The 27,361-nt window shown below is 37.7% G+C and overlaps 1 protein-coding gene across 2 annotated transcripts in view; it reads left to right on the top strand.

The window, feature by feature from the left end:
- Positions 1–26,597, top strand: part of FAM126A (family with sequence similarity 126 member A) — a 44,017-nt gene extending 17,420 nt beyond the window's left edge. The window contains exons 2-11 of one of the 2 annotated variants that reach the window (XM_033065475.1): positions 2,555–2,634; positions 3,483–3,584; positions 8,084–8,263; positions 10,928–11,008; positions 11,414–11,529; positions 11,853–11,948; positions 13,599–13,715; positions 14,457–14,544; positions 15,035–15,194; positions 22,240–26,597. In XM_033065475.1, the coding sequence (XP_032921366.1) occupies positions 2,584–2,634; positions 3,483–3,584; positions 8,084–8,263; positions 10,928–11,008; positions 11,414–11,529; positions 11,853–11,948; positions 13,599–13,715; positions 14,457–14,544; positions 15,035–15,194; positions 22,240–22,796 (1,548 nt within the window). In that variant the 5' untranslated portion in view covers positions 2,555–2,583 and the 3' untranslated portion in view covers positions 22,797–26,597. Of the gene's footprint in view, positions 1–2,554; positions 2,635–3,482; positions 3,585–8,083; positions 8,264–10,927; positions 11,009–11,413; positions 11,530–11,852; positions 11,949–13,598; positions 13,716–14,456; positions 14,545–15,034; positions 15,195–21,081; positions 22,192–22,239 lie in introns of those variants that run through there. The other variant, XM_033065483.2, reaches the window with a different exon arrangement.
- Positions 26,598–27,361: the final 764 nt, after the last annotated feature.

The following is a 27,361-nucleotide window of genomic DNA, read 5'->3' as shown; positions in this document are numbered from 1 at the left end:
TACTATTGTCAGCCTTGCTGAAGCATGAGACACTGCAAAAGCCTTTCTCCACCTTGATAGGAATGAAAATAGCGCTAGTAAATTGTGGGATTCTGTAGGAACTGGAGAGGTGATTGCTTCAGTAGTTGTAGTAGGACTGGTCTTTGTATTTGTTAGCACATGGTTTTATCCTTAAAAGCCTCACTTCACAGTGGGGTCTCACACACAATCTGTGCTGAGCATTCAGGGGCTGCTCCTCTGTATTGTCATTGGTACAACTTCAGAGGCTGCCACTGCTAATCAGAAGGACTTGGTATTTACCTAAATTAATATTCTTCATGGCAATCCTTCCCATTTCCTCCTTGATGGAGGATGACAGAATAGATGAGGTCTGAGTGGATCTTTGGTGATCATGAAGTCCAACCTCCTTTGTACACAGTAGTGAAAATTGAAACAGGCTGCCCAAGGTCTTACCAAACTGGGTTTTCAGTGTCTCCACAGATGGAGACTCCTCAGCCACTCTGGCACTTGAGGCAGTTTTTTGTGCTCTGAGATGTGAGGTTCCTGGGGGCTGCTCTTGCTGGTGACAACAGAAGCAGAGGTGACAGTGAGCACCTTGGCCTTTCCTGTATCTTCTCTCAGCAGATCCTCTGCTAATTCAGTCATGGAGCTCTAGTTTTCCTGTTGCTGCTGCCGTTTTTGCAAAAGCCCGTGAACCAAACCATTCTGGAACATTCTTGATCATCCTCCTTGCTTTGATCCTTCTTACTGGGATCCTGTGATCTGTTTTGTCGTGGTCATTGCAGCTGTGTCTGTCCTGACCTTGATGTCACTAGCCAGTTTTTACACGTGCATTTTCAATGCACTTGTTCCCTCTTCTGTTTTCCCTCCAAGAGACAGAAGGGTAGTTTATGTTCTGTGTGAGGATCAGGTGCCTGTAATGTGAGGCTGCTTCTGCTGTGTAGGAAGAGGGCCTCCTGTGTTTTGTGTTGCTCAGGTGATGAGCAGCAAACACCTGCCATAATGTCACCCATGTTGTTCTGCCCTCTCATCTGTGACCTGTAAGCTCCCAGCTGTCTCATCATCCAAACTCCATATATCCCTGCTGCTCTCCCAAATAAAGGGCAGCTTTCCTCCTTCACAATCCTTGAAGAGCCCATATCCAGCCATGGCAGTGGTTTGGTCTCTAGGATAATGCTTATGCTTCCTTGGCCCTTCCCTGCTGTCCTTTCACCCTCCAAGTGCAGTGTTTGGTAAGCTTTGTGCAGGCTTGTGTGTCCTAGGGATGAGAGAGGACATTGCCACAGCTGGTTCCCTGTAATTTCACTCTGGTTGCCTTATGGTATTACTGTATTAAAGTGATTCTGGACAGCTGGTTCCATTTTACTCCTTTCATCATTCATGTGTTAACAGTAATTTCCTCACAACCTTGTCTGTGCATTGAAAGATCTTGGTCACTGCTTAAAGCCTTATTTAAGTTTAGGCTTTCCCCACTCCCCTTGCTTTGGAAGGTTATAGTGAGCTCTTGCTATTGCCATATCTGGTTCTCCTCCCCTTAGGCTTCTTAAAATACACTGTATGTAGTCTGTGTATGCTCTACTGTAGTCTGGATTTCAGAATAAAATATTTGTGTCTGTGTTACAAAATGCAGTTCTTGTCATTCATGGACAAGCTCATACTTGGATATCAATACTTCAAAACTAATTTTAAACTGGCAAAGTAAAACTTGATGGGATATCTCCCATGACTGAGCCTTTCACCAAGAAAGTGTTGATTTTTTTCTTAGGTGAGTATTTAATTTTGTCACTGGTTCAAGTCCATGGGCACAATTTGGATAAACTAACAGCATGCTCTTTTAACTTTTAGTAGTTTTGTGTCTTTTGGTCTGTTTTGGTCTTTTATGTCAGAATAAGCTGCTCCAAGGGACAGTTATTTTTAAGTGATTTCTCAAAATTGAAGAGAAATCAGAAATTAATTTCGGTAGCCACTCTGCATCTCCTGTGTTCAAGTCCTACTGCTGATGAGCTCTGTCTGTGAGAAACTGGGCAGAATGTTGAGCTGGGCAGCCCATCTTAGCTCCATGCTGAGGCAGCAGGCTCATTGTCTTGCAGTTGCCATGGTGGGAGAGGACTGAAAGGTTTTCCATCTGCCTTTATTACAGTGACCTTTTCCAAGCTGGGAATAGCAGTTGACTTGAAAAAACCTAAACAGTCGTTTCTCTTCAGTGAGTCCATACAGTTTCCGCTTGAGTTTTGTAATGAAAAATAAATTGAAATTGAGGAGCTAATATTTTGTGTTTTCAGAATGCCATTTCTGAAAATCTTTGACTTACTGAGCTTCCCACGCAATACATAGTTGGAATTTATTAAACTGCTGTATGGGAAGACTCCTGTGTTTAATGCTTCCAGCAGCATGCCTAAGTGAGGTACAATGAAAGTTCAAAGTAATGTCAGCATGTAAAATGTTAACAAGTACAAGCACGATAAGATTCTTTAGATATTCACAGAGACTTAATTTTTCGTCTTCTGCTTAGTGCTGTGACTGGAGTATTCACAAAATGTGTTTGTTCTTTCAGGCTGAAGGTTTTGAAGCAGATGTTGGAAGATGTTAGCTGTGGATACTGGGGTTGTGGAGGAGTGGTTATCAGAGTTCAAGGTAATACGCTCTTCAGTATTTAGCCAGAAGTGTTTGAATCACTGCTGATGAAATATGCAGGAGTGCTTGCAACCTGTAGAAAATAAAAGACAGTAGCCTTGGGCTTGACTGAGATCATGTGATAAACACAATGTTTGCCTGAAGTTATTTTTTTCCTTGCCTCTTTGGGTTGACAGACTTCCTGACAGAGAACAGTGAAAATGTATATCATAGATGATTGATATTATTGGTTTGAATACCAGACATGACTGTAGGTTTTGCTCCTGCTCTGCTTAGATGAACTTGAATTTTGTTTTCCTGTCTGTAGAGTGGAGTCCTTTGAAGGACTGGAGATAAGAATTTCCGTAAGACTTATGTACATTTAAATGCACATCTTCTAAAGGATTGTTAAAAAGATTAAATTTTTACCTTCTTCAGAACTGGCAGAAAATATGTTCAGTGTTAGAGAAGAGCTGGAATTTGTGTTTTTCCAGAGTTATACTGTATCTGGTAAAAATGTATTCACTACTTGTGTACAATTGGTCTTGAGGACTCCCTGAAGTATGGATCTGAAAACTGTAGAAGTTTTAGAGGGCTGACATCTCACAGAAATTTCAGTGGTGTTTTACATTTTTGTTAGTTGTTTTTTATCAATTTCCCATCCACTGTTGTTACATTCTGTATGAAATTGCAAAATGATCAAGTGCAGTGTGTCTTCTGGAAATGGTATGAAAATATGGGGATTTCTTTATGAAACAAGGTTTAATTTATAGTAAACTCTGATACATGATGACTTGTAATGGAAAATTGTTGTTGAAATAGCTGTTATATTTTAATAATAGAAATTGCTTATAATATTTTTATTTCAGACACTACCAGAAGCATCCATATCCAGCTATGCTACTGGCTTGAAAGACAAGACTGCTTTGATATCATCTCTTTACAAAGTAATTCAGGAGCCACAGAGTGAAGTGAGTAATTTGGATCTCTCACCCAAAATGTCTGACATAACACTGGCAGAGTGAAATCAAGACCTTGCATGCTGGTTAATTGATGAAGAGTCTCCTTCAAAAAGTTTGTTCTTAGCAATGACTTGGAAAAAAATTTTTAACTTTTGTAACCTACTGATCATAGCTAAGCTTGGAGGTCACACTCATGGGCTTCAGGACTTGGATGTAGAATTGAGAAATGCATTACAATATTTGTGTCTGACAATTCTTTCTGTAATTATCACTTGAATGTGGGTCTCTTGGTGTCAGAAGCTGGTGCACTACAATGCAAGAGAACAAAGTTAGATAGGTTAGCCATCCTTTTTATATTGTTGCTTAGGTTTTTGGTTTTTTGTTATTTGAAATGCATATGATATAAAGACATGGATTTATACAGTGGATGTACCCTTACTGAAGTGAGGGCAAAATATGAAGAAAATTGTGGGGAAGGGAGGCAAGTTTTCTCAGTACCTGTGCTAAGAAGGTTCCATATCCCATGACTGCCCTTGTTTTAAAGTGTCCAGGTATGTTCAGAACATCCTGATCTGGGTTTAATTTTGTGTTGCTAACTGCTTTCTACCATCCAGAAATCCTTTCTGCATTATTTTTAAATCGCACCAAATTTTTAATTCTACTGAAAAGACCCAGAAATAAGGCATCTTCCCAAGGTTTGCAAATATGCCAGAACTGAAGGTCAGAGGAAAAAATGCTTTCGGTATGTATGCTTTTAGAGAATGCTGATATGAAAGTCCCAGGTTGTCCAGCAAAGAAGAAACGTAATTTTAATTTGCTGCTTAGAAAGGCATTCTGAGTCATTCCAACTACTGAGTCAAACCTGTCTGGTCTTCAGAATTCGTATCAAAATGTGAATTAATCTGATGAGTCTCTCTGTTGGTAGCCTAATTAATACTTTCATGTGTTTTTTGATATCTTACTACTTCTGACTATAACTAAGTTTCTCAGGGGCCTTAGTAGCAGGATGCTGTTGCAACTTCTGCTTGCAAAGGTTGTTGGGATAATTCCAGGGGCAAGGTATTGGAGATTTCCCTGTTAGTGAGACTTTGAATTGAAGTGAAAAGCTAGTGCTAGCGCTGAGTGTTGTGCTGTCTTGAGAAAAATTCCTAAAATCTTTTTTGGACTGTTCTCCAAGTAGCCTTTGCTTTGTGGGAGAGGCTACTTGGAGCTTTCCACATTGTGAAAATAATTACAAGCCAACAGTTAAAAAGAAATGTAGTATCTTTTAACTACTGTTTGAGATCTGTTAGCTGCACTGTGTAATGTCAGCATGCTGTACTGTGGAGGGTATGTGCTGTCCTCTCTTATCTCACCTGTGTAATGCAAAGGGGGAAGATTAATGCATGAACACTACAAATACTGCTGAGTTTAAAAATGGACAAACAACCCCATCTGTACACCTTTGTATATATGTACTTACAATAATTACCAGTACTGTAAAATTGTGATTTATCTTGTTTTGCAGGATGGAAGTGAGGTTTTTTAAAGCATTTGTAAAATAATTATGGGTATTTGCATCTGTAACTGCATTTTCCTCCTAGTTCATGTTTGCTTTTCCGAAAAATTAGTTAGCCATTTGTAAGATAAATTAATAAGTAATTTCACGATTATAGGCCGCACCTAATTATAAGCCGCACGTCTGGGTGTCGGCAACTGTCTTGGGTTACAATACAGAGTGTGATAAAAAGTATCTATTCTATCAGCATCTGTTGAGGGTGGGGGCAGTGATCCTTGTCTCTGCGAAGATATTCTGCTAATGGTCCATCCATTGAAACCAGGCGGGGCATTGTTCTTTATCTTTGCACAACCCATCCTTCCTCCAGGGAGTCATTTTCTGCTAATGGCCCATTGAGTCCCACTGTGTGACTGATAAAATTACTGCATCCCATTGGAAGTTGCTCCAACCAGGGGGAAGAGCCCAACATTTCTTACCAAGATAAAAACAGAGGTTTGGGGACACTAAGGGAGCCCCTTTCTCCACTGGACTCCAGTGGAAAACTGGATTTTTCCACATCACCACTGGACCTCCCGAGGGAAACTGCACCTTGTACAGGAGCACTGCTCCAACTGAACCACATCTGTCACTGCAGGAGGATGCAGCCACCATTTAATGGGACTGCTACCAACACCCTGCCTGACGGGGTGTCAGGTTGTACTCTGACTTTGTCAGGGTTTGGAGTTTGTTTCTTTGTAGTACTGTATTTCTATTTTAATTTCCCTAGAAAATAACTGTTATTCCTAATTCCCATATCTTTGCCTGAAAGCCCCTTGATTTCAAAATTATAATAATTTGGAGGGAGGGGGTTTACATTCTCCATTTCAAAGAGAAGTTCCTGCCTTTCTCAGCAGACACCTGTCCTCCAAACTAAAACAGCAACTTTTTGTTCTTTGTCCATATATAAGCCGCACCTGATTATAAGCCGCAATCTGGGCTCGGACCAAAATTTTAGTCAAAATGGTGCGGCTTATAATCATGAAATTAACATCCATTTCATAGAAACTGTATTAGTAAAGATTTTGTTAGTTACTTTTGAGGTTCCTGGGCCGCTGCTAGGTGAAAAATGTAGTTCAATGAAAGGAGAGTCCAGAAGAAGTGCAGATTTAAAGGACTTATAATTCACTAGACTTCCAACGGTAAAAAATAATTATATAAATATGTGATTTTTTTTTTTTCAAGAATTGATGATTTTTTGCTTTTTACTTAAAACACTCTTGCTGTCTTTTTAGATAGGAGCCAAACTGGGCATTTGCATTAGGAGATAGCCAGTCTTTGGAGTGTCTAACACACTTGGGTGCAGCTGAAAAGGAAGAGGGATGAAATTACTTGGACATTCTTCTGTTCCAGCATTAAAAAATGTCTCAGTCTAGATACCTTTTAGAACTGCTTAGTTCAAAATGATGTCTTAAAACAGCAACAGTCGTTAGTGTGTTCTGATATTAGGTTGTAGCATGTGGTGGCATTTTGAGGAAGAAAATATGGTTTTGTAGTGATTATGCATTTAAATGTGCTGATACAAAGCTGTCTCAAGTGAGATAACGATGTAAACATGGATACCTGTCACAGCTATTTATGTGCCTTTTAAAGTTCAAGCACATCGTTCTCTCAGAACTGTTTCTTCGTTATGGGAAGGATTCAAATTGTTTGGAAAATACAAGCTGAAGAGGGAATGCAGTTCTGCTGGTAAAGTTTTCTAGAAGGATCTTTGCTGTACTGGTCTTAAAACTGATGACTAGTTTAGCTTGGCATGGCTTTTTTGCCTTTACTGTAGATTTTTCAGAGATGATTTTTCCAGAACGAAGCTATATCTTTTACAAGTGAAAAGTTCCTATTTTTTAGAATAGATCAGATTGTCCCAGATTACTTCCTTAAAAAGAACTCAAATCTGCTAAAATCTTTCAGTTTCAGAAGTAACTTTGAGGTGAGAAATGTTGAGTTTTTTTCGTGTTCAAGAGGGAAAGCCTAGGAAACCAAGCAGGTATTTTTCTAGCATGGTCTCCCTGGTGATTTTGCCTCCTTTGCTTCAATAAAGGGATGAATATAGAATTGACTTTCTGATTTTTGTGAAAACTCTATTAAAACTAAAGTTGTGACGTAGGCAAGTAGCAGAACTGAATTCAGTAGTTCAGCTGGCTTTCAAAGTGACTGCTATTTTTTACAGTATTTTTTAGTTGGAGAAAATCAGGAAATCTCGTAATTTCCATACATTGACACATTGTGGTGGTTAGCACAATGTTTCATCGTTATAGCAGAGGTAGGTGGTAGCGCAAGAAGGCACATTAAATCCAGGAACACAGTGCAGGCTGATAGCTTCATTGTTTTAAATCTTTTTTTAACACACTCATCTAGCTCAGTGTATTATTTCCAGTTCTATGTTATACATCCATTTGTATCAGCTTAACAAGTTTGATTCTAAAATTACTCTTGAGGTTTCCCATTACTGTCTCAAATGTATAAATACATTGAAGCTTCTAGGAGATTTTAATGAGAGTGGGAAAATAAACTAATTCTATTGTGTACTAAGATTTATAATACTTGGAACTTAGGTGTTACAGCTCTTCTCACTAGGTGGGTAAAACTTCTAGCTTCATTTTGGGTATGCTGTTGCAGTTGTAGAATAACAAGATACTTTGCCTGTATATTACAGATATTGAGAGGTATGAGGAATGTGGTAACTATTCTATATTTTTTGCCTTTGAGACTGGAGAAGGTGAGCTGAAAATGAGGCAAAAGCAGCCTTTGGAATTTTTTTATTCACGTAGGGTGAATGGCTCTACTTTTATCATCCAAAAGTATGTAATGGGTGTGATAGTGTGTAAGGTGACTTGAGTAGTTATTACATCAGTCATACCCTAATAACTAAAATGCCATATTTATCAGTTTACAGTTTTGGCTAAAGGATTGATCCACACAAAGTTGGAGATTTTTGTAATGTTTTATTAATTCATGATTGCAACTTGTATTTCAGCTTCTGGAGCCAGTTTGCCATCAGCTCTTCGAGTTCTATCGCAGTGGAGAGGAACAATTGCTACGCTTTACGCTGCAGTTCCTGCCAGAATTGATGTGGTGCTACCTCGCTGTCTCAGCCAGCAGAGATTTGCAGAGCAGTGGATGCATAGAGGCTCTTCTCCTAGGAGTTTATAACTTGGTTTGTATTTCAACATTCTGCTGTAGAATTGAAATGAAGTGATTATTTCAGTCTCAACTCTTCAAATTGGTGTCTGTCAGAAATCTCCAATATGAACTTTCATTCTTTGGTCAATATTTCCTGTGCTCTTTCTGTGATTATTGAATTCTTTGTTACTTATTTCTTGGTATAGTGATTAAACTCACATTCTGATTGAGAACTTGCCCGTATTTTCTGGGGTATTTTGACTATCTGGACTAACCGCAAAAAAGTACTCTCAACTAGTACTTGACTGCTGAACAACTTGCCTAGCTTTGAGAAATTAAAGGTGTCTCTTTTGAAATAACTTAGACATTTTAAAAATACTTTTTGTGAAAATATCCTGTTTGTTGCTAAATCTGTGCTTTGAAGAACAGAATTAATAAGGAACTCTTAAAAGTGCTACATTTTAGTCTTTTTATGACTATTTAAAAATATTTAGTGTTTCATTATGTCTGTTGGCATTCTTGTCTGTGTAGTTTGTTCTGGTTGTTTTAGGAAGGCTTTTTTGTGAAATAGTGATGAGCTTCATGGTTCTTCATTCTGAAAATCTGGAGAAGGCAGTTGCTATCCATCTCCTAGAAATAATCACAGGTGTCTTCATCAAGCAAGTGAAAATCTCTTTCACCCTGGAGTCTAATTTAAAAGACCTGAGCCCTTATGTTCTGCTCTTGAGTCAGAGAACAGGCTTCCTGCCTTTTCTGTATGCTTGGTTGTATCTGACAAGAAGAACATTCCTGAAAAGCATTTGATCTTACCTTATGCCTTAAGGCAATTCACTCCTTCATATCCATGATGAAGGAATTTAAAGTGGCTCATGGATGTGGCTGTAATCACTTGTTTTACTTGCAGAAGAGAGTATATTTATAGTTAAGCTAGAAACCAGTCTGGTAACATCCTCTCTTAGCTGTGAACAGTTTCTTCCTCAATTAGTAACTTGGCTTTCCATCTCCAGCTGCCTGGGGTCATAAGAATTTCACAGCAAGCTTCTTTAGGAAGCTGTAGATCAGCATGACCTTTGGGAACTTTTTTCCCCATTTTGCTTTAAGACATAAGGAGTGCTTCTGGTAAAACAGTGCCACAGTACTCAGGCTGATTTCTTCCCTGCTGTTGGCGCTGCATAAAATTTATAACTGAAACAGTCAAGATGGTATTGTTCTGTAGTATACAGTGGAAAAGGTAGTAGGTGACCTGCTTAGCTACTTATTTTCTCTTTAACCAACTACTTTGTTTTCAAAACCAAGAGGAAATACAAAGCCTAATATAAATAGTAATTCCTATGTAAAAATGTGCAGTGGACTTTGGGAAACTTAACATGTTCAGTAGGAGTCCTTCAGATTCTTACTGAAAGAAAATGAAAAATGATGAATATTGCTCAAAATAATTTTAAATTGGCTACATTGTAAGGGATGTGGAATTATTGTGGCTGAACCTTGAGATCATGAACTGTTTTGTTCTACCTTCAGCTTAGGGATTTACAGTGGTAGTGCATGCAGTTAAAATTGTTTGCTTTCCTAGCTGTAGTTTTCAGGGTTTTTTAATCCACTTTGGATCTGATTATAATGAAGTATACAGATATTAATATTTTTAGAATTTAGAAGTTAGGATGTAGCCATTTTCTTTTCCTTTCTCCTATATATTGAGGAGCATGTTTTCCACTTTTATGCAAGCGCAGTATTAAAAATTAAGGTATAAGTGGTTTATGTGGAGAGTGGAGGAGCTGTGCAACTTTTCAGAAGAAACAGCTCTGTGTGGCCTTTTGATTCTTTTCAGTATTCCTTTACTACTTCATATTTTATTTTAAGGCTGGAGTTTAATAATTACTATGTGAAGTTAGACCTTCAGCCTTCCAATGCATGAGTATTAGGAGACACTGGAACTTCTCTCTGATTTTTACTTCTGGATATATGAAGTCAACTGCTGAAGTTTAGAGAAGAGAAAAGTAAAATCTAGTGTGTGGTGTTTGTTTTGATCAAGTCTGCTTTGAATCTTTAAAAGTTTATTATGTGAAATGCTGCAGTGGTCTTCTGTGGTACAAAACCATACCTTGTTTTACCTTACCCATTAGTCTTCTGTTAACTTACAGGAGCAAGAAGTTTGCCAGCTACTGCTGTGGTGGTATCTTTCAGGGAAGTAGCTTCTCTAAAGCTTTGCATCCATGCTTCTTGTAATTCCGTAGAGAGAATTGTCAGACTTGGGCTTTTGAAATGCTGTGGTCTGCTGCTGTCAAACCATATGAGGCTGCAGTCATTTCAGAGCTGTGGTATTTCCAAAACAAATTACTTGTAGAGTAATTACTTGATGGTTAATAGTTTTCAGTACAGAATTGTTGATTGTTAGCCTTCACAATTAGCAAATAGTGTATAATTAAAAAAAGATAATGCTGTTTTAAACATGATGTTTTCTGTTAGTGTTTTTAAGTGGATTATGTATGCAAATGGATGTGCCCTTGGCTAAGTTATTTGATGAGTTTTCATAAACAAACAAAATATTCTGTGTTAGAAAGTAAACAGAGATAATTTCTAGCTTGCAGCTGTGATTGTTATAGTATCCCTGTCAGTCCCTCTAGTAAATAGTATTTAATATTTTAGGATGTCTGTTTTCTGTAGTACAGTGTAACTATTGATATCTTCTGTCTTTTTTCAGGAAATAGTTGACAAAGAAGGACATAGCAAAGTGCTGAGTTTCACAATTCCATCTTTGTCCAAACCTTCGGTCTATCATGAAGTAAGTGACACCTACAAAGGGAAATTCCTGATAGAGAAGGGCAGTATGCTTTGGGGGCCTCTTTGTTAAGAACAAAAGTGAAAAGTAGTTTTGACATGTTGTATGATGACATAGGAACATATTTCTGAGATTTCTGAGTACTGCTAACTGGTCTCTGAAGCCTTTTCAAGCTGGAATAGTCATAATTACATAATACCCATGCAGCAGCTATGTCTTTTTTTCTTTTCTGAAGCCATATATCCTATCTGGTGTAAAATTAACAGATTGCATCTAAACAGTCAGATAACATTAAGCCTTGTTGAAAATTTATGTATAAATATGGTGACGCTTACTGTTGTTTATTTTCACTTGCATTATAGCAACATTTGAGGTGGGCATGCTCTGAATGACCCTTTTTTCCTTTAGCCTTCCAGCATCGGCTCCATGGCTCTCACTGAAGGAGCTTTGTCACAGCATGGGTTGTCCAGGGTTGTGTACAGTGGACCTCATCCTCAGAGGGAGATGCTGACAGCCCAGAACAGGTGAAATTGTATCGTGGGATTTTGCTTGCGAGTCCATAATAAATCTGAGCTGATAATTTTTAGTATAGCTGCAGACTGAAGGAGGATAGGGATATGTTGTGTTTGGTCATGTGCTTTTTTTGTTTCTAAACGTGTAAATGTCGATGGAGAAAGATCAGCAGGGCATGTTACTACATATAGAGGAAAAGCTTACTCAATTGTTGTTTGTATTGAAATACTATGCCACATCTGTGCAAATAACCATTAAAAATCTCCCCGTTAATTTGTTTTCTTTTAAAAAATAAAATTGGTAATGGAATTCCAATGTTTCTTTCAAATCCCAGGTTTGAAGTGCTGACTTTCCTTCTGCTCTGTTACAATGCTGCCTTAAGCTACATGCCTGCAATGTCTCTTCAGTCATTGTGTCAAATTTGCTCAAGGTAATTTCTGTAGGTTGTTTACTCTTGGAATGGCATTTTCAGCTTGAAATGCAGTCAGTTTGGATTTGTTTTATAAAAAGCTTTGAGTTCCCAAAGGCCGCTTTTAAACTTGACTTTTCTCATGTTTACAGCTACATTGTTTGCTTTTGAAGTATCTCTTATGTAACTTTGAGTTGAGATCTCAAAATGGGGAGCAATCACCTGGCTTATATGCAGGCTAAGCTTCTCCTTTAAGAGAAGAAGTCAAGGGGCAGTGTTTGTTTTTATTAACAGTAGTTGTAGTTGTGTTAACTAAAGAAAACCAGAAGTGTCTCTTACAAGTGTGGTATATTTTGCATTGTGGGTTTGCTAAATAAATTCAGATGCTGTGCAGGTTGAAACTTTCTTTTAATTATAGTAGGTGTTGGAACTAGAAATTAATCCATTTTTATGGATACATTGAACATTTCCAAAATTAACTGTTGCTTCAAACAACCAAAATAGCAATGCCAACATACCCCTCCGGACCTCAAAACAAACAAACAAACAAACAAAAAGCCTGCCTCAGCTTTAATTAGTGTCTTTTTTTATCAGTATCTTTTTTCAAAGAAGAGAAATGGATAGTAAACCTGTTTGTCTCTGGATTTTCAAAAGTAGACTGTATGTAAAGGGAAAAATTAGAATGCTCTCCTTAACCTAGGAAACCAAAGAGACTGAGAAGTCAACTGCAGCAGCTTTTTTCTAGGATAGTTCCTAGACTTCTCTCATAACTAAAGCATGATTTTGGATGCCTGTAAGATTTCCTTCTCTTCCAAGGAGGAAGGAGGCTTTGGAGTCTGGAGCACTTGGCAGTATTTGCAAGAGTAATTACAAGATCTTTGTTAGATAAACTACTCTAAAATATGAGGTAAAAATACTTAGAAGCTAAGGATTGTGTGAAGGAAACTGATGTTGCTTATTCTGCTTAATTAGGTTTTGATTGTATTTGGAATAAATAATTTTTAAAACATCAAAAAAAAACTCCTGAGCAGGTTACCAGTAGATGCAAGCAAGTTTTCCTACTTCAAAATGTTCCTACTTCAAAATGTTGAATGTCTTGAAACTGAATTATTAATGCTATACAATTTAACTTCTTTCATTGTTCTTCATTCCTGACTGGTTTTGTCATTCATGTTTCTCTGCTTACTGAAAATCTTACCCTGACAACATTTTAGAGTAGACAGCATGTTACAATATGGGAAATATATGTCAGAAGTCCCAAAAATCTTTCAGTGTCCTATTTGGTTGTGGTGGAATCTATATTCTGCTATTTGGATATATAGAATGGCTCCTTTAATTGGTTTGAGCAATGTGGAATTCAGGGGATTTTCTTCTAGTAAGTCTAACTCAGTTTTTATCACTTTCTTAAATTGCAAACATGAATTATAAATGTGAGAATTACAGAATAAAATGTTTTGTGCTGATCTCAATTTATAAATTCAGATATTTTGCATCTGGGCAGTTACTAAGTCTCTCTTCATAAGAATGTTGTCTGTATGTCATTCTTGAATTTTTAGAAGAAGTAACTCAGGGTTTCTAAAAACTGATCAGTATTGGTGAAGTATTGAAAATATATAAACCGCAAAGGTGATTCCACATTATTTACTAATGACAAATGTATGATTTCTTTAGAATTTGTGTCTGTGGATATCCTCGCCAGCAAGTGAGAAAGTACAAGGGAGTCAATAGTAGGATTCCAGTTTCATCTGAATTCATGGTGCAAATGCTAACAGGGATCTATTATGCCTTGTAAGTGGTTTGCTTTTTTGTTTTTTAATATGCAAACAAAATAGAGAAAAGCCAACCTAATTTGTGTGCTTATTCAGACATGTTACCTTGGAGGCGTTTCTTTTCCTGGTGGACAGATGTTGTGTGTAGCATTAAGGTCCTTGGGAAGAGACAGTTTTCCAAGGGAGATGAAGTTACCTGTGTCATACTGGGGAAAGATGGCTGAAGCAGCACTTGATAGGTATAACTGTTGATGGGAAGAAAATACTGTAAAAAGCGTTTTCCTGCCATTGTCTGCTGTCCACATTTTTGCATGGTTAGTTTGGACATCAGTCTAGTTAAGGAAAAGAGGTTATATTTTTTTCTCTGAAATGCTGATGTCATCTACCCTTTGATAGTCAGTTGATGTGTGAAGCTTACTTAGTTACTGAAATAATTGGAGACTAATAATACAGAAATATTCAAAAGGTGGAGTAATATTAAAACATCCCATTTGTATTTCAGAATATTTCATGCCTAACTGATCAACAGCCAATGAACAATTTTTAAACTGCTTGGGGTAACCAATGAAAATAAAACTTTGTGTTCATAGCAGCTACTTCCAAGTTCTCTAATTAACAAGCTTACTGCTAAAAACCGCAAGTAGTTCCAAGCCACTAAACTGAACTCTCAAGGAACACTAGAGCTGTGAAGGTTATGTGACCAGAAAGGTTTATCTGTTGACATAGGTGCTTATTGTTACATATAATTTTACCTTTGCAGTTATAATGGAGAATGGGATCTGGCTCGTAAAGCTATGGATGATGTTTTGTATAGAGCACAGCTTGAACTCTATCCAGAACCTCTGCTGGTAGGTATTTTATTTCAACAGTATGTTGAGTAGGATTTTTACCCTAGGAAATCCTTGCTGTGATACAGGATGATGTCAGGAACCTAAACTTGTGTGTGTGCTTGTGCAAACAGCTCAGTCTGTAAGTGCACAGTGTAAGTGTAAGGGCTTTTCACTGTACTTGTGGTGTCATATTTTCCCCTTGTGACCAAGCTGTTTTCAGCAGAATACTTCTAAGTCTTCAGAACTGAGATAATAGTGCAGCAGAATTCTGAAGGAGTAGCCACATCTTGAGACTAGAAACTTTAAGAAAGTGACAAGTGTAAGTTCTGAGTCTGATTTCAGCCAGCATTCTTTATAGAACATGCAAAAGGGTGGTGTGTGTTTTTTTTGTGACCATAAATTGGAATTGTACACAGTATTATTCTTGGAATAGTAAGAACCCCTGACAGAATTCTTCTAGAATTTGGACCTTTGTGTTAGGAACTTAAGTGCGTCTCTTCTGTTCTAGGTTGCGAATGCAATAAAAGCTTCACTGCCTCAGGGTGCCATGAAGTCTAGTAAAGAAGGTACAAGATGCATTCAGGTTGAAATTACACCTACTTCATCCAGAATATCAAGAAATGCTGTGACTAGTATGTCTATAAGAGGCCATAGATGGAAAAGGCATGGTAAGAAACGCATTTTGCGATGAATTCTTAGCTTTTTCCATGTTTTTAAAATAATATTGAGAATTTTATTATTTCACATATTAATCGCTCATAGTCAAGCAGGAGTTTGGAAGTTTTTATTTTCTTGAATGGTGAATGGGAATCCCAACACAATTCAGATGAAGTATATTCCTTAGCCATGTTTTAAAAAACCCTTTTTGTTAAAGGGAGATGCAGACAATTACTGCTCCCTTAGGAAGCAATGTTCCTGCTTTCTTCGGAAAATTAGTTTCTACTACCTGAAGCAAAAGAAATATTTAAGAAATTTACCACAAACCTCATCTTTCTTAAAGTACTTAAATAAAAATTTGATTTAAAGATAGAGGGATAAACTACTATATTTTGGAGTTGTGGTTTAAGCCCACACAACAAGTAAGCCCCGTACAGCATTCCCCATGGTGGGATGGGGGAAAGAACTGGAAGAGTAAAAGTGAGAAATCTTGTTGAAATAAAGCCAGTTAATGAGATAAAGTAAAAACTGTTCCTACAAGTAAAGCAAGACAGGGAATTCATTCACCACTTCCCATGGGCAGGCAGGAGTTCAGCCATGCCCAGGAAAGCAGAGCTCCATCATGCCTAACAGTTACTTGGGAGGAAAACCACCAAATATCCCCCCTCTTCCTTCTTCTTCCCCCAGCTTTGTATACTCACTATAAAGTTATATGGTCTGGGACACCCCTTGGGTCAGCTGGGAGCAGCTGTCCCAGCTGTGTCCCCTCCCAGCTTTTTGTGCACCGCAGCCTGCTTGCTGGTGGAGTGGGGTGAGGAGCAGAAAAGGCTTTGGATCTATGCAAGCACTGCTCAGCAACAACAAAAATATCCCTGTATGAACAAAATATCAACGCCATTTCCAAATGTACTGCAGAAGTAGCAGTACCAGCAAGAGATTCTGTGAGTCTGAATGTTGTATTTCTCCACCTTTGCCGTTTTCAGATGAGGGAAGAGCCAGTGGAGCAGTGATCAGAATTGTCAAGTGTTCTATTGGGATTGTGATCCTAGGAACAGGCTAAGAGCATGAGTGTAGATAAGAGTGCTTTTCTAATAGAATCACTGAAGATTTTGTAGTACCATTAAAATTTCTGTATGATGTGATCTAAGTGAGCTTTTGTAGTATATGGACAGTTCAGTTAGAAAAATTTGGTAAGTTACTTGTCATAAATTGGCCAAGAGTAATTCAGGTAAGTGTTGAGAAACACTTGGTAGTAGAACACATTTGTGGTAGTATATCAATAATATGCTGCCAGTGGGGGTGAAGCACAGAGAAGAAAGGTAAAATAACCAAATTTCATTTCAGTTGATTAAAAACTACTTAAAACTGTCAGACAAACCTGAGGAGCAAAACATTGTGTCTTTAGTGAGATAGAGTGGCAGGTCATTACTGACATCTCAAGGCTGCTAAGGACCATTTTATTTTTGTTTCTTCAGCCTTGAAGTTATTAAGCATGGATTATTGACCAGATACAAGAAAACAGTATGATACCTTAGCTTTTAAATGGCTAAATGCCCTCTGAATCTTGGCAATTTTGTTAGCTATTATTTTTCAGTGGTTTTGATGCTTGTTCAGATGAGATGGAGAGTAACACAGATCAAGGATATTGAGTGCTAGGTCATCCAGAGAAACTGAAAGTAAAATAAACATTCCCTTTGTGTTTACAGGAGAAAATACAGGCGACCAAAATGGTACCAGGAGTATTGGATACACTCTTATAAGATGCAAAATTTTCAGCAAATACAGAAGTAGGGAGGTTTCTAGAGTTACTGCCTCCTTGAAGAGAGTGTGGCTTGGTGAAGTTCAAGGAAAAAAGTGTGGGACAAGTGTACCCCACAGCAGATAACAGTAGGGTGAAAGGAAAGTGAGAATACCAATTGAACTCGGAAGTGGAGTGGAATGCTGTGTTTTTATGAGTCTTAAAAAGTAGGACAAGTTGAAAGAAACAAGAATAATCTAGTAAGTGCAATCCAAACAAGGAGTGAATAGTCAGTGTTCAGGGATGAAGACTGAAAGATTAAGGACTTTTTCAAAACAGCTCATGCCAACATTTTTTTTGGGTTTCTCTGAAAATGTTGGATTTGTCTCAACGGTACAGGATTTAATGAAGAAGAAGAAAAGGTGGGTTGGAGTGGAATACGTGGCAGTTTGTAGGAGTAATTGTAAATTTGAAAGAAATTCAAACATTAGGCTAATTTAGAGTCCAAAGCTGAATCTGTGGTATCTAGCTAGGTGATTGTCAGTTGTGTTGTTTTAAATGGTAAATATTCCATGCATAAATCACTTTGGCTAATCTCCTTAAAATTCTCATTATAAAATCCTAACACAACTTTTCTTTGTGACTTGGACAGCCTTTTTAAAGTCAGAGTGGATGGTCTTCTGTTTTCAAAATTCCTACTAACCTAATTCAGTGCCACACAATTCCTGAGGAAAGAAGGATGTGAAATACATCTTTGGGATTGGCATGCAGAAAGAGTAACAAGGGTTGTGGTAGAAATTAGATGACAAGCCTCACACCTCTAGACCAGTATTCTCTCTCTCTCTCTCACACAGTGGAAGAGGAAAAAGATATTTGGGGGATTATTTTTATTTTCACGATAAAAATTAGTATTAAGGGATTCTGAAGTCAGAGGAGACAGTAGAGAGGAATTTGGTGTTATACATTATGTGGACTAGGAGAACCAGTGAAGCAAATTGTCTCTCGGGGAGGCAAGGGCAACAATTTTCAATCACTAATTATGTGTGTAAAATAAAATGGAAGAATCTCAGTGAATCACATTTCCAGCTGAGAAACATGGGCTTTATTTTCTTTATATTTTAAAAAATTAATTTTACTATAAAAGTTTTCAGACTTTAGGTCTTGCTAGCCTTTGGTAGAGCTCTAGATTGAAGTCAGTTCTGAATAAAGGTTGACTTAACATTGAATCTTCCTGTGATACTAACCCTGTAATTTGTACATCAGGAGCAGTTACTTAGAAGGACTTTTTAAACTCAATTGGTTAATGTGACTTTGGACTTCACAGATAGGTACTTTAGAGGTACTAAAGTGATTTGCAAAATGGATCCATCTAATCGCAAATGGGTAGTGTTTATGGAGTGAGCAGATAATTGCCACTACTTTAGCAACAAATTTAGTGCTATTGGATTGGATAGCTCTGTAGATGTGTGTGTAAGAGAAATACTCTGCTGTAACAGACTGAGAAGAGCTGACCAGATGTTGGTAAGATACATAACACAAGGACAAAGACATCAACTAGCGAAGGACAAGAAGTTACTATTTTCTTTACTTCAGAAATTTACTTTCATGTAGTACACAAAGTTTAGAACTAGTCTTTGAATTCTCTCTGTGGAGAGAATAGTTTTAATTTTTTTTTAACAGTATTAATTCCCGAAATAATTGTAGCTTGCAAGAATCTGAAATTAATGCTAATCTTGCTTTTATGACTAATTAAATATGCTAACACAGTTGTGCAGGACAGGCAACTTGAGCTTGTGGGGGTTAAAACTGAATTACAATCTGAATGGGCAGTTTGCCTATGCAGTCTGAGGTAAATGATCTGGGCAACTGTAATAAGGTAGACTATGATTTTGGATTAAGTTTTAGCAGTTAGTAAACATGAAGTGCGTTTATCAAGGTTGGTTGTATTCAGAAGCATTCAGAAATGTGACACCAAATAGATTTGTCTTCACCTGCTGTGGGTGTATCTATGTTAACAATCACAGTGACACAATTATTCATTTTCATCTCTACACTGTTCAGCAGTGACCTTGGTTTTCTCTTGCTACATTACCTCATGCACTGGGTATTAATAGCTCTCTCTCAAAGGCTAGACCCCCAGAACAGTCCAGCTTGAAAACAGGATTACCTTCACCACCAAGCACTATGAAGCTGAAGGGTTTGCGTGTCCTTAGAAGTTGCAAAATAAGGAGAGTATGCTTTTGAAGGGCATGGGTTGTATAGTCTTATCCCTGCCTCAAGACTGTAGATGCTACGTTAGACAGTGTTAATGGGAGTTGAGATACCCAGTATCCCATTTTTTCCATTAGTTTCCTCCTGTAGTCAGTTAAATTCAGGGAAAAGTATATTTTCTTTGTAATAATGGTTACTCAGCTGTGGGAATGCAGCAATATTGGATAAAGTGCTGCTGTCACAGCTGGATGTTATATTTAGAAATGCACACCACCAAATGACAATAACTGGGTATTGTTTTTATACAGAATGTTTTACCAAAAAGGATCTTCCTCTATTTTTCTGATGTCTGCTGTGACCTTTAAGTCTTCTTTGGAGTTGGATAATTAGTGCTTTTCTGACAGTTAAGCTCTGTTCGGTCCTCTTCTCTCTCTGGGGCAGCAGGAAGGAGTTTCAAAGATTGCATTGGAGAGGCATGAATTCCTGACTCCAGGGAAGTTAGAGCACTGAGGCCAATCAGAGCATTGGTCTCCTCACTAACCTTTCTGCTGTGTTTTTAGAAAAACAAAAAGGCTATATTTGATGGTGGTATAATTATCACAATTGTTTATTTATTGTTATTACTATCGCAGTTCATGGTGCTCTTTGTCACCTTTGCTACTGAAGAGAGAAGATTTTTGCAGAAAGTGTTGTTACAAGTCAATGATTCTATTTTGAGTTTCCTCACAAATATCAGGAATTTGGTGAATAAAGGTGATTGAAGTGAATTCAGGAATAGCATCAGTTATTCATGCCATTTTCTTTGGATGGTGCAGCTTGTTAAATAGATACTTTGATGGCTCATTAATTAGTTAGAAAGACTTAAGATTATTAGAATTTCTAGGTAAAATAAGGGATAGCTCCATTACCAGGGGACACTGATGTCCATCCCTGTCAGAATAACCTGGCTCAGTTGTGATCAGTGCAGACAGCACAAATGGTGGTGAAAAGCCCAGTGCTGGAACCACCTAACCTAAAAGTACACTGTGCCTGCACAAGAGTGTTCAGTGAGGAGACAGGAGGAGGAGGAGGAGGGCATCCTCTTGAATTAAAGAGCATTAGAACTGCAACTGAAAAACCATCTCGTTTTAAATTCCTCTGGTTTTGGACTTCATACTGTCAGTTCAGTGTGCTGCCAGCTTCTGTCGTGTGCAGCAACAGACTGGCAGGATAGTCTGGGTGATCCTTATGTAACACATCTTTTTCAGACCAGAGGATTACAAATAAAACTGGGACTCACTTGAGTTTTATTCTGAGCTCTTGAGCTTTCTTTTAAGCTGTGCTTTTAGTGCATTTTTAGTCGTATCGAGTTTCTGTGCCACGGTGCTCTTCTCCACTAGTTTTTCTGGGGTATCCAGAAATATCTTTCTGGTTGAAAGCCATTTTTGAAATGAAGGAAGAACATGGAAACCAAAGTGTGCTTGAGTTGGCTTAGTTGTTTTACTTAGTTTTCAAGCTGACCAAGGTGCAGCATCATGATGCAGAATTTCTAGTCCTGAATGATAATATATGAAGTTAATATGCCATTTCATTTTAAAAGTAAGTTTCACTCTAACATGGTGATACAGAGAATATAGTCATAAAAGGGAATTATGAACTGTTCTTTGGATTCTGATAATCTGTTTCATGACCCTCAGAAATTTCAGTTTTGAAAGATCAAGCGTGGGCCTTTCCAGCATTTGGTGCAGGCCAATAACTTGAAGACTGAAGACTGAAGATTGAAGACTGCCTTTTTGGAAATAAAGCAAAATTCCATATTTGCTAATGTTGCTAATTAACAAGAGTTTAATATGTGTACATCTGCTTTAATTTATAATGCTTAAGTCATCTGTATCTGTTGGCTTTTGTTTCATGTTTTGTTTCAGACATTTTTTGTTTTGTTTTTTTTTCTTATCCATCTTTAATTCTAGAACAACCAGAGAATGGTAATGATGCTACTGAATTGGGCAACTTTATCATACCTGAGATTAGTGTCACAAGTGTGACTGGAGAGAGGACCGGGAATGGGGAAAAGAGCAGAGCTCTAGCAGAGAATGATGTTCAGCATTTACAGGGAGTACAGGAAACAGCTGCAGATCCTAGAACTGACAGCAAAGGCATACCAGAAATCAGGAGGCAAAAATCTGTAAGGAAAATGATGGAGGATGGAATAAACTCATCTGGCAGAGTGCAGTTTTAGCAGAGCACTTGTAGCTGCACTCTAAGGTACTGCTGTTGATTGAAAGGGTCACTGCTGCATGTTTCAAGAATTAAAGTATGCAGTTAATATATTTGCATGTGTAATAACACAGTTGCATGTATTGCACACAGCTTTGTCTGTGCCACAGACAACGATGACATACTTACAAGTAGATGTATTTAATCTGGAGAAAATACACTGAGACTCAACACACCTTTGAGTTTATTAGGCATATTTATGTGAGTTTACAAAATCCAGTGATCAATAGTATGAAAAATCCATCAAAATAGATGCTAAAAGTATTTTGCTATGTAACTCAGATTTCCAAAATTCTAGCTTTCACAATGTAATGGAGATCTCATGTTGTGCTTGAGTTTCCAACTCTTACCACCAGACCTGTGATGCAGAAAGTGACCTTTCATTCCTAAAGCATTCTTGGGTTGCTAAACATGCAGGTGCCATATTGGGTGTCCTGGGGCATTGATCACATACCTTTGTAATTAACAGGCTTTGCCAAATCCTGTAGTGGATCACTTGCTCAAAATAAGATTTACACTTTTTTTTTGTTCTGGATGGTACTTTCTAATCTCGGAATTTCTAATTTTCTGCATGAATTAACATGACTGCATTTCTTTTATTTTTCCTTCAAAATCACAACAAAATGAGATTGGGGGCATGCTTTTTGATGTAGTTAATGCAGCATTACTTGCTGTAATTCTGTATTCTAATGAACTTTAATTCCAATATGTCATGGAATAGGTAAGCATTGCCTTCTGTTCTACTGCTTTATGGCTTTGTGCTTATAAATATCAAAATTGAACAATATGTAAAATGAATGCATGTGAGACAGTCAATTGCTAATTTTTTATTTCTGTTTTCTACCATGCAGATAATTCTGATTTAGCAATTGAAGAAGAACTGATAGAAGTATCTGAAACTGATGAAGGGTTTTACTCTAGGGCTACTTCTGGTACAAGTCAGACTACCCTGTCTAACAGCAGCACCACGAGCAGCAAGAACCTCTTAGGGAAGAGCCAACGAAGGTCTGGAGGAAGCAAACCTGGAGGAAAAGAGAAAGAAGGGGAAACCTGCAGAGAGCATTTATCACGGAAACAAACTCAGAGAGCCATGAGTGAGAATCTAGAGCTTGTCTCTCTGAAGAGACTGACTCTGACAACCAGCCAGTCTCTGCCTAAGCCTGGCAGCCATAGCCTGGCCAGAACGACCACTACTGTGTTTAGTAAATCCTTTGAACAGGTCAGTGGTGCCCCAGTTCCAAATAATCGTGGTGGTGTCTCTGGTACAGAGGCAAACAGGTTTTCAGCTTGCAGTCTTCAGGAGGAAAAATTGATATATGGAACAGAAAGAACAGATCTTCCTATTTTAAGCAAACAACCTAATCAACAGCGACCTCCTAGTATTAGCATAACTTTGTCAACAGATTGATTAAATTGGCCAGTATAAAAAATAAATTACTGAGACTTCATCCTGATACTGGTACATTAAGCTCTTAATATGCCATACGTTACTTCCTTAAGTCTCAAACCTGTAAATTCTAACTTGGCTCATGTTTGACAATAATAGTGAATAGACAGCACTTAAAATTTTTTTGAGTCAACTTCAGTTAGCTTTACAGCTTCATGAAAAGTTCATACCTTCACCAGCTGAGGAAGTGTTAATTGGTTGGTTGTCACCGACCAAAGTGTGTGGCTTCTTACAGATGTACAATGTGGGAACAAAGAGAGTGTCTCTCCCAGATTCTACTTTTTGTCTTCCGCTTGGCATAGGCAAAACTGCAAGTACTTAGTTTTTTTTAGGAGGAGTCTTTTGCAGTATTGTCATGCAATTTTGGAAGAGCATTGTAAGAACAAACATTGTCTTACGTGTAAGCTGTTCTTACATGTAAGGTTAAATGAGAATCATCAATTCAGTGTTTGATGTTCTGGTGGCTTTTTGTATTGGTAATTAGTACATGTAGCAATGTTCATACTTCTTTATGCCTGTGTAAGTGCAATTTTAGATGCATTTTGGTTTACCTGTATGTCTTCAAAACTGGGCCTAAACTAATACAGCAGCATTGCTTGTGGCTGGGAGTTATTATCAATTGCTGTAGTAGTGACTCTTTGCACTTAAAAATTATGTGACAGACTCTTTCTTCAGGATTCTTGCAAAACTACTCACTGAAAAGTTGGTCATCAATATTTTTGTCTGTGGAGAAGAGATGTGCTTCTGTACCAATGTTACGTAGAAATGTGAGCCCTTTGCACTGACTCAAGCAAATCAGGAGTGTGAATGTGCTTAACATGAATTTCATGCTTGAGACTAAGAGAATACTACCAAAGGATGTGTACTTTCAGTAACTTGCAAGCACAAAGGGAAACTATTATGTAAATATAACTAGCACTGTAATTCCTAGGGTTTTTTATATCTATTCTTTTTCTAGTTTGAAATTCTAAACCAGCAACCTGTTCAAGGTTTTACCTAACCTTTAATCTTCAGTGAGTTTGATAACAGCTTTTATACTGTTAAGATTTTAATTTAAAATGGACATTAAAACTTCTTATGCAGAAATCTGAAGAAGCAGTTGCTGACAAAACCACTCCAGTAGCAGTTATTACGTACTGAGCAGACAATATATTATTATGAGTGTAGAAGTGGAGTGAAGATCTAATGTATAGTTGCTCCCAACTGTCCAGATTTCTGCAGCTGTTAATCCATTATTGTCAAGAACATTGTAAAAAAGAAACACTAAATTTCTGGTAGACTTTCCCATTTTCTTTTAGATAAGTTTAAGTACTTTTGGCTTAAACTGAAGCACAAGTAACTTTTAAACAGCTAACGCTATTCAGGTTTATAGCAATTATTAAGCTGGTTAATTAGTGAAAAGAGTACGCAAATTGTGTAATTGTACTAATAAGACCACAGACTGGATATGTACATTCCTAAAAATTCACCAAAGTATGCAGAACAATCCCATCAGTCTGTAGGGGTTCATATTTACCTGAGAGCCTGAGTTTAAAGGAATATACCACAATTGCTCATTCCTCATTTTGTTGTGTCACACTGTTCTATTCTAGTAATGCAGTACTTCACCTTTTTACAGTGAAGTATTTTCCTAATTTTTCATAAAAATTTATATTCCTAATGGATAAACTGCAATTTTTGCCCTATTTAGTTTTTAATACTTTGACCAGTGAGAAAAACTGTTTCTTTGAGGTTGTTTTTGTAAATACCTTTCTACAGCAGAAAATTTAGCCTCTTTTATTTTTAGGTTTTTCTGCAATACACATTAGACAAGACATTTGTTTCACTTTGACTAATGGATCTGGCTGCTGGACATGCATGGCCACAAGAAACAGCAGGGTGTTAGGCAGCCGATAGTAGGCACTGGCTGTCTCCACACATTGGATGTAGAGCTTTTCCTTCCCTTGAAATTTGATCTAAGTGCTGCAAAGAAATAACCTGCAGGACTTAACAGCAGTTTCCTGATCTTTTGCAGTGTAGGATCTAAAGAACACATTAGAAAAAACTGCAGTAATTTAAATTGACATAGAATAGATAAATAAAATTGCAGTAGACAAATATTTGTTGTTATGGTATTAGTTGCGAAGTAGCGTTGAGAGGATAGAATTTCTGGGAATTCTGCTGGTTTTGGTTTGTTTCATTTAATTCATAATTGTTTGTTACCTCCATGGTAGGCACTCTTTCAAGCTGGGTGTTGGTATAAAAGATATTTATTATAGTGGGAAGATTTAACTCTAAATAATTAGGATTTCAAATTAGGAACTAATATGCCATAAAGTGTAGATATGTAACATAATGTTTCCAGTACTCTTGGCTACAAGCCAAATGGTGTTGAAATGTAGTTAGTTTATCCTTTTATTTTATCCAGCTGGTCTGGCTTGAACCCAAGACATAGGCTCATATTTGTACACGTGAAATAACATAAATCTTCATGCTTTTTTGAGAAAATGAAAGAAGGAAAGGTTCTTGGTACTAAAGACTATTCTGTCCATACGTGTGTGGCTTCGTATAAACATGTTTGTATTGGTGTCTGGAGTAACTTACCCAGTGATGAGTGTGTTCTTGTGAGCTGACATCACACCTTTGTACTGATCGAGTCTAAAGAATTTCTTTCCTCTATAACAAAACTTGGAGTTGTACTTCTGTTTTTTCTTAAAAATCAAAAAGTTGCAAAAAAAAAAAAGGCACAAAAAGCAGGGAATGAGGGCAAAATTATTTGTTGTCCAAATATCCGTGGTGCCAGGATTAGGAGAGGGGTGGGAAGAGCAATGGGGGAAGTAGGGCAGGAACCAGATATTTCTAAAATTGTCAAACTCTGGGGGTTTGAGTATTATCCAATCACTTCAGACTGTCAAATGGAAAATCTTTGTTGTAGATGTCTTCTAAGAGTGTAAAGGAAACCTATTAAGACACCACATATTATAGTCTGCCTGGGAGTGGGTAGTTCTGATGAATACCTTCCAAACATACACAGCTGCACCATTCTGCAGGGAAAATGTTATGTAGGAGTGAATCATCTCACATTGTAAAAAGAGAAGTTGTTTCAATGCTGACGTTTATAACTGACCGTACTGTTCCAAATCAGAGGGCACTGTTTCCAAGGGTGGCTTTGAAGAGCAACACTTGCAAAACTCATTGAAGCTGAGAAGAATTATTTTGTTGTGAGAATATGTAACGTGTGCAAAAGGTGTATGGCCTCTAACCACTTGCTGTAGAGCTGCAGTGACTTTTCTGAATGGATTTAAATGTCTTGAATTGCCTTGATTACCTAACAAATTTGAAAGGTACAGAAATAGAGCTATTTTAGCCACACTTCTCTCTATGAGGAGGTTTCTTGTGAGAAATTCTAGAAATTTCCAATGTAATTGTCCAATACCTTTTGTTGGTGTTTGAGGCTTACAGTGCTGTATATAGATGTATAATATATTGCCTTTTGTATTTGTATAATTCTACTTCTAAGACTAGATGTGCACATTTGATATTCCCTGCATCAGTCTATAGATGCCTGTCTTCACATGAGAACCTGAATTTAAGCAAATGCCACACTTTCATTCTTCAACTCATTATGTGACACTGTTGTAGAAACACAGTTCTTCACCTTTTCTGCAGTGAAGTGTTTTCTTGATTGTACATGAAAACTTACATTCCTAATGTATAGGCGACAAGATTGTCTTTTTAGTGTTTAATAATTTTAGCAGTAAAATAAATTTGGTTTTTTTTGAAGTTGTATGCTTTTGTAAATACTTTGTACAGCAGGAAATTATGCCTCTTTACAGACTTTGTTGAAATACACGTTACGTAGCAACATATTTGTTCAGTTTTCATTCTACACATCCAGAAGTCATAGTAAGGCTGACTGCATTACTTAAAATATGCTGAATACCCATTGTATACAATGTAGGGTCTGAAAATGCAGCCCTGTCAGGAAGGACACCATGGCTGAGAAATGCTGATGGTTGGAGGGTGAATTGTAGCAGATGAGTTACAAATTGGCAGAAGCTGTCAGTAAAGCAGCGCTTCTTGGGCAACAGTGGTAGTTTTGGTGGTGTGAATATTAACAGTGGTTTGATACACAGCCATTATTCTGCATTGTGTCCAGGGTATCTCTGGGGGCTGTTCTTGCTGGTAACAACAGAAGCAAAGGTGGCAGTGAGTACTCTGGCCTTTTCTGCATCCCTGTCAGCAGTTCCTCTGCCCCATTCAGCTGTAGTGCCTTATTCTTCCCTTGTCTTCCTGTTGCTGATGATCTTGCTGCTAAATCTTTTGGTTTTTTCCATTGCCTTTCACCTTCCTTGCCATATTTCACTTCATTTGAGCTTTATCTTTCCTAACCCCACCTGTGCATGCTTGGATTGTGCATCTCCCCAGGTTGCCTGCTCTTGTTTTCACCTCTGTATGCTGCTTTTTCATGTCTAGTCAGGAGCTCTTGGTTTGTGCGTCCATGCTTTCTGCCACCTCTGCTTGCTTTTCTGTGTAGCCATAGACAG

The sequence above is a fragment of the Catharus ustulatus genome, chromosome 1 (assembly GCF_009819885.2).
Source record: "Catharus ustulatus isolate bCatUst1 chromosome 1, bCatUst1.pri.v2, whole genome shotgun sequence".
NCBI classification, from domain to species: Eukaryota; Metazoa; Chordata; class Aves; order Passeriformes; family Turdidae; genus Catharus; species Catharus ustulatus.
This window is presented reverse-complemented; position numbering and strand designations above follow the sequence as displayed.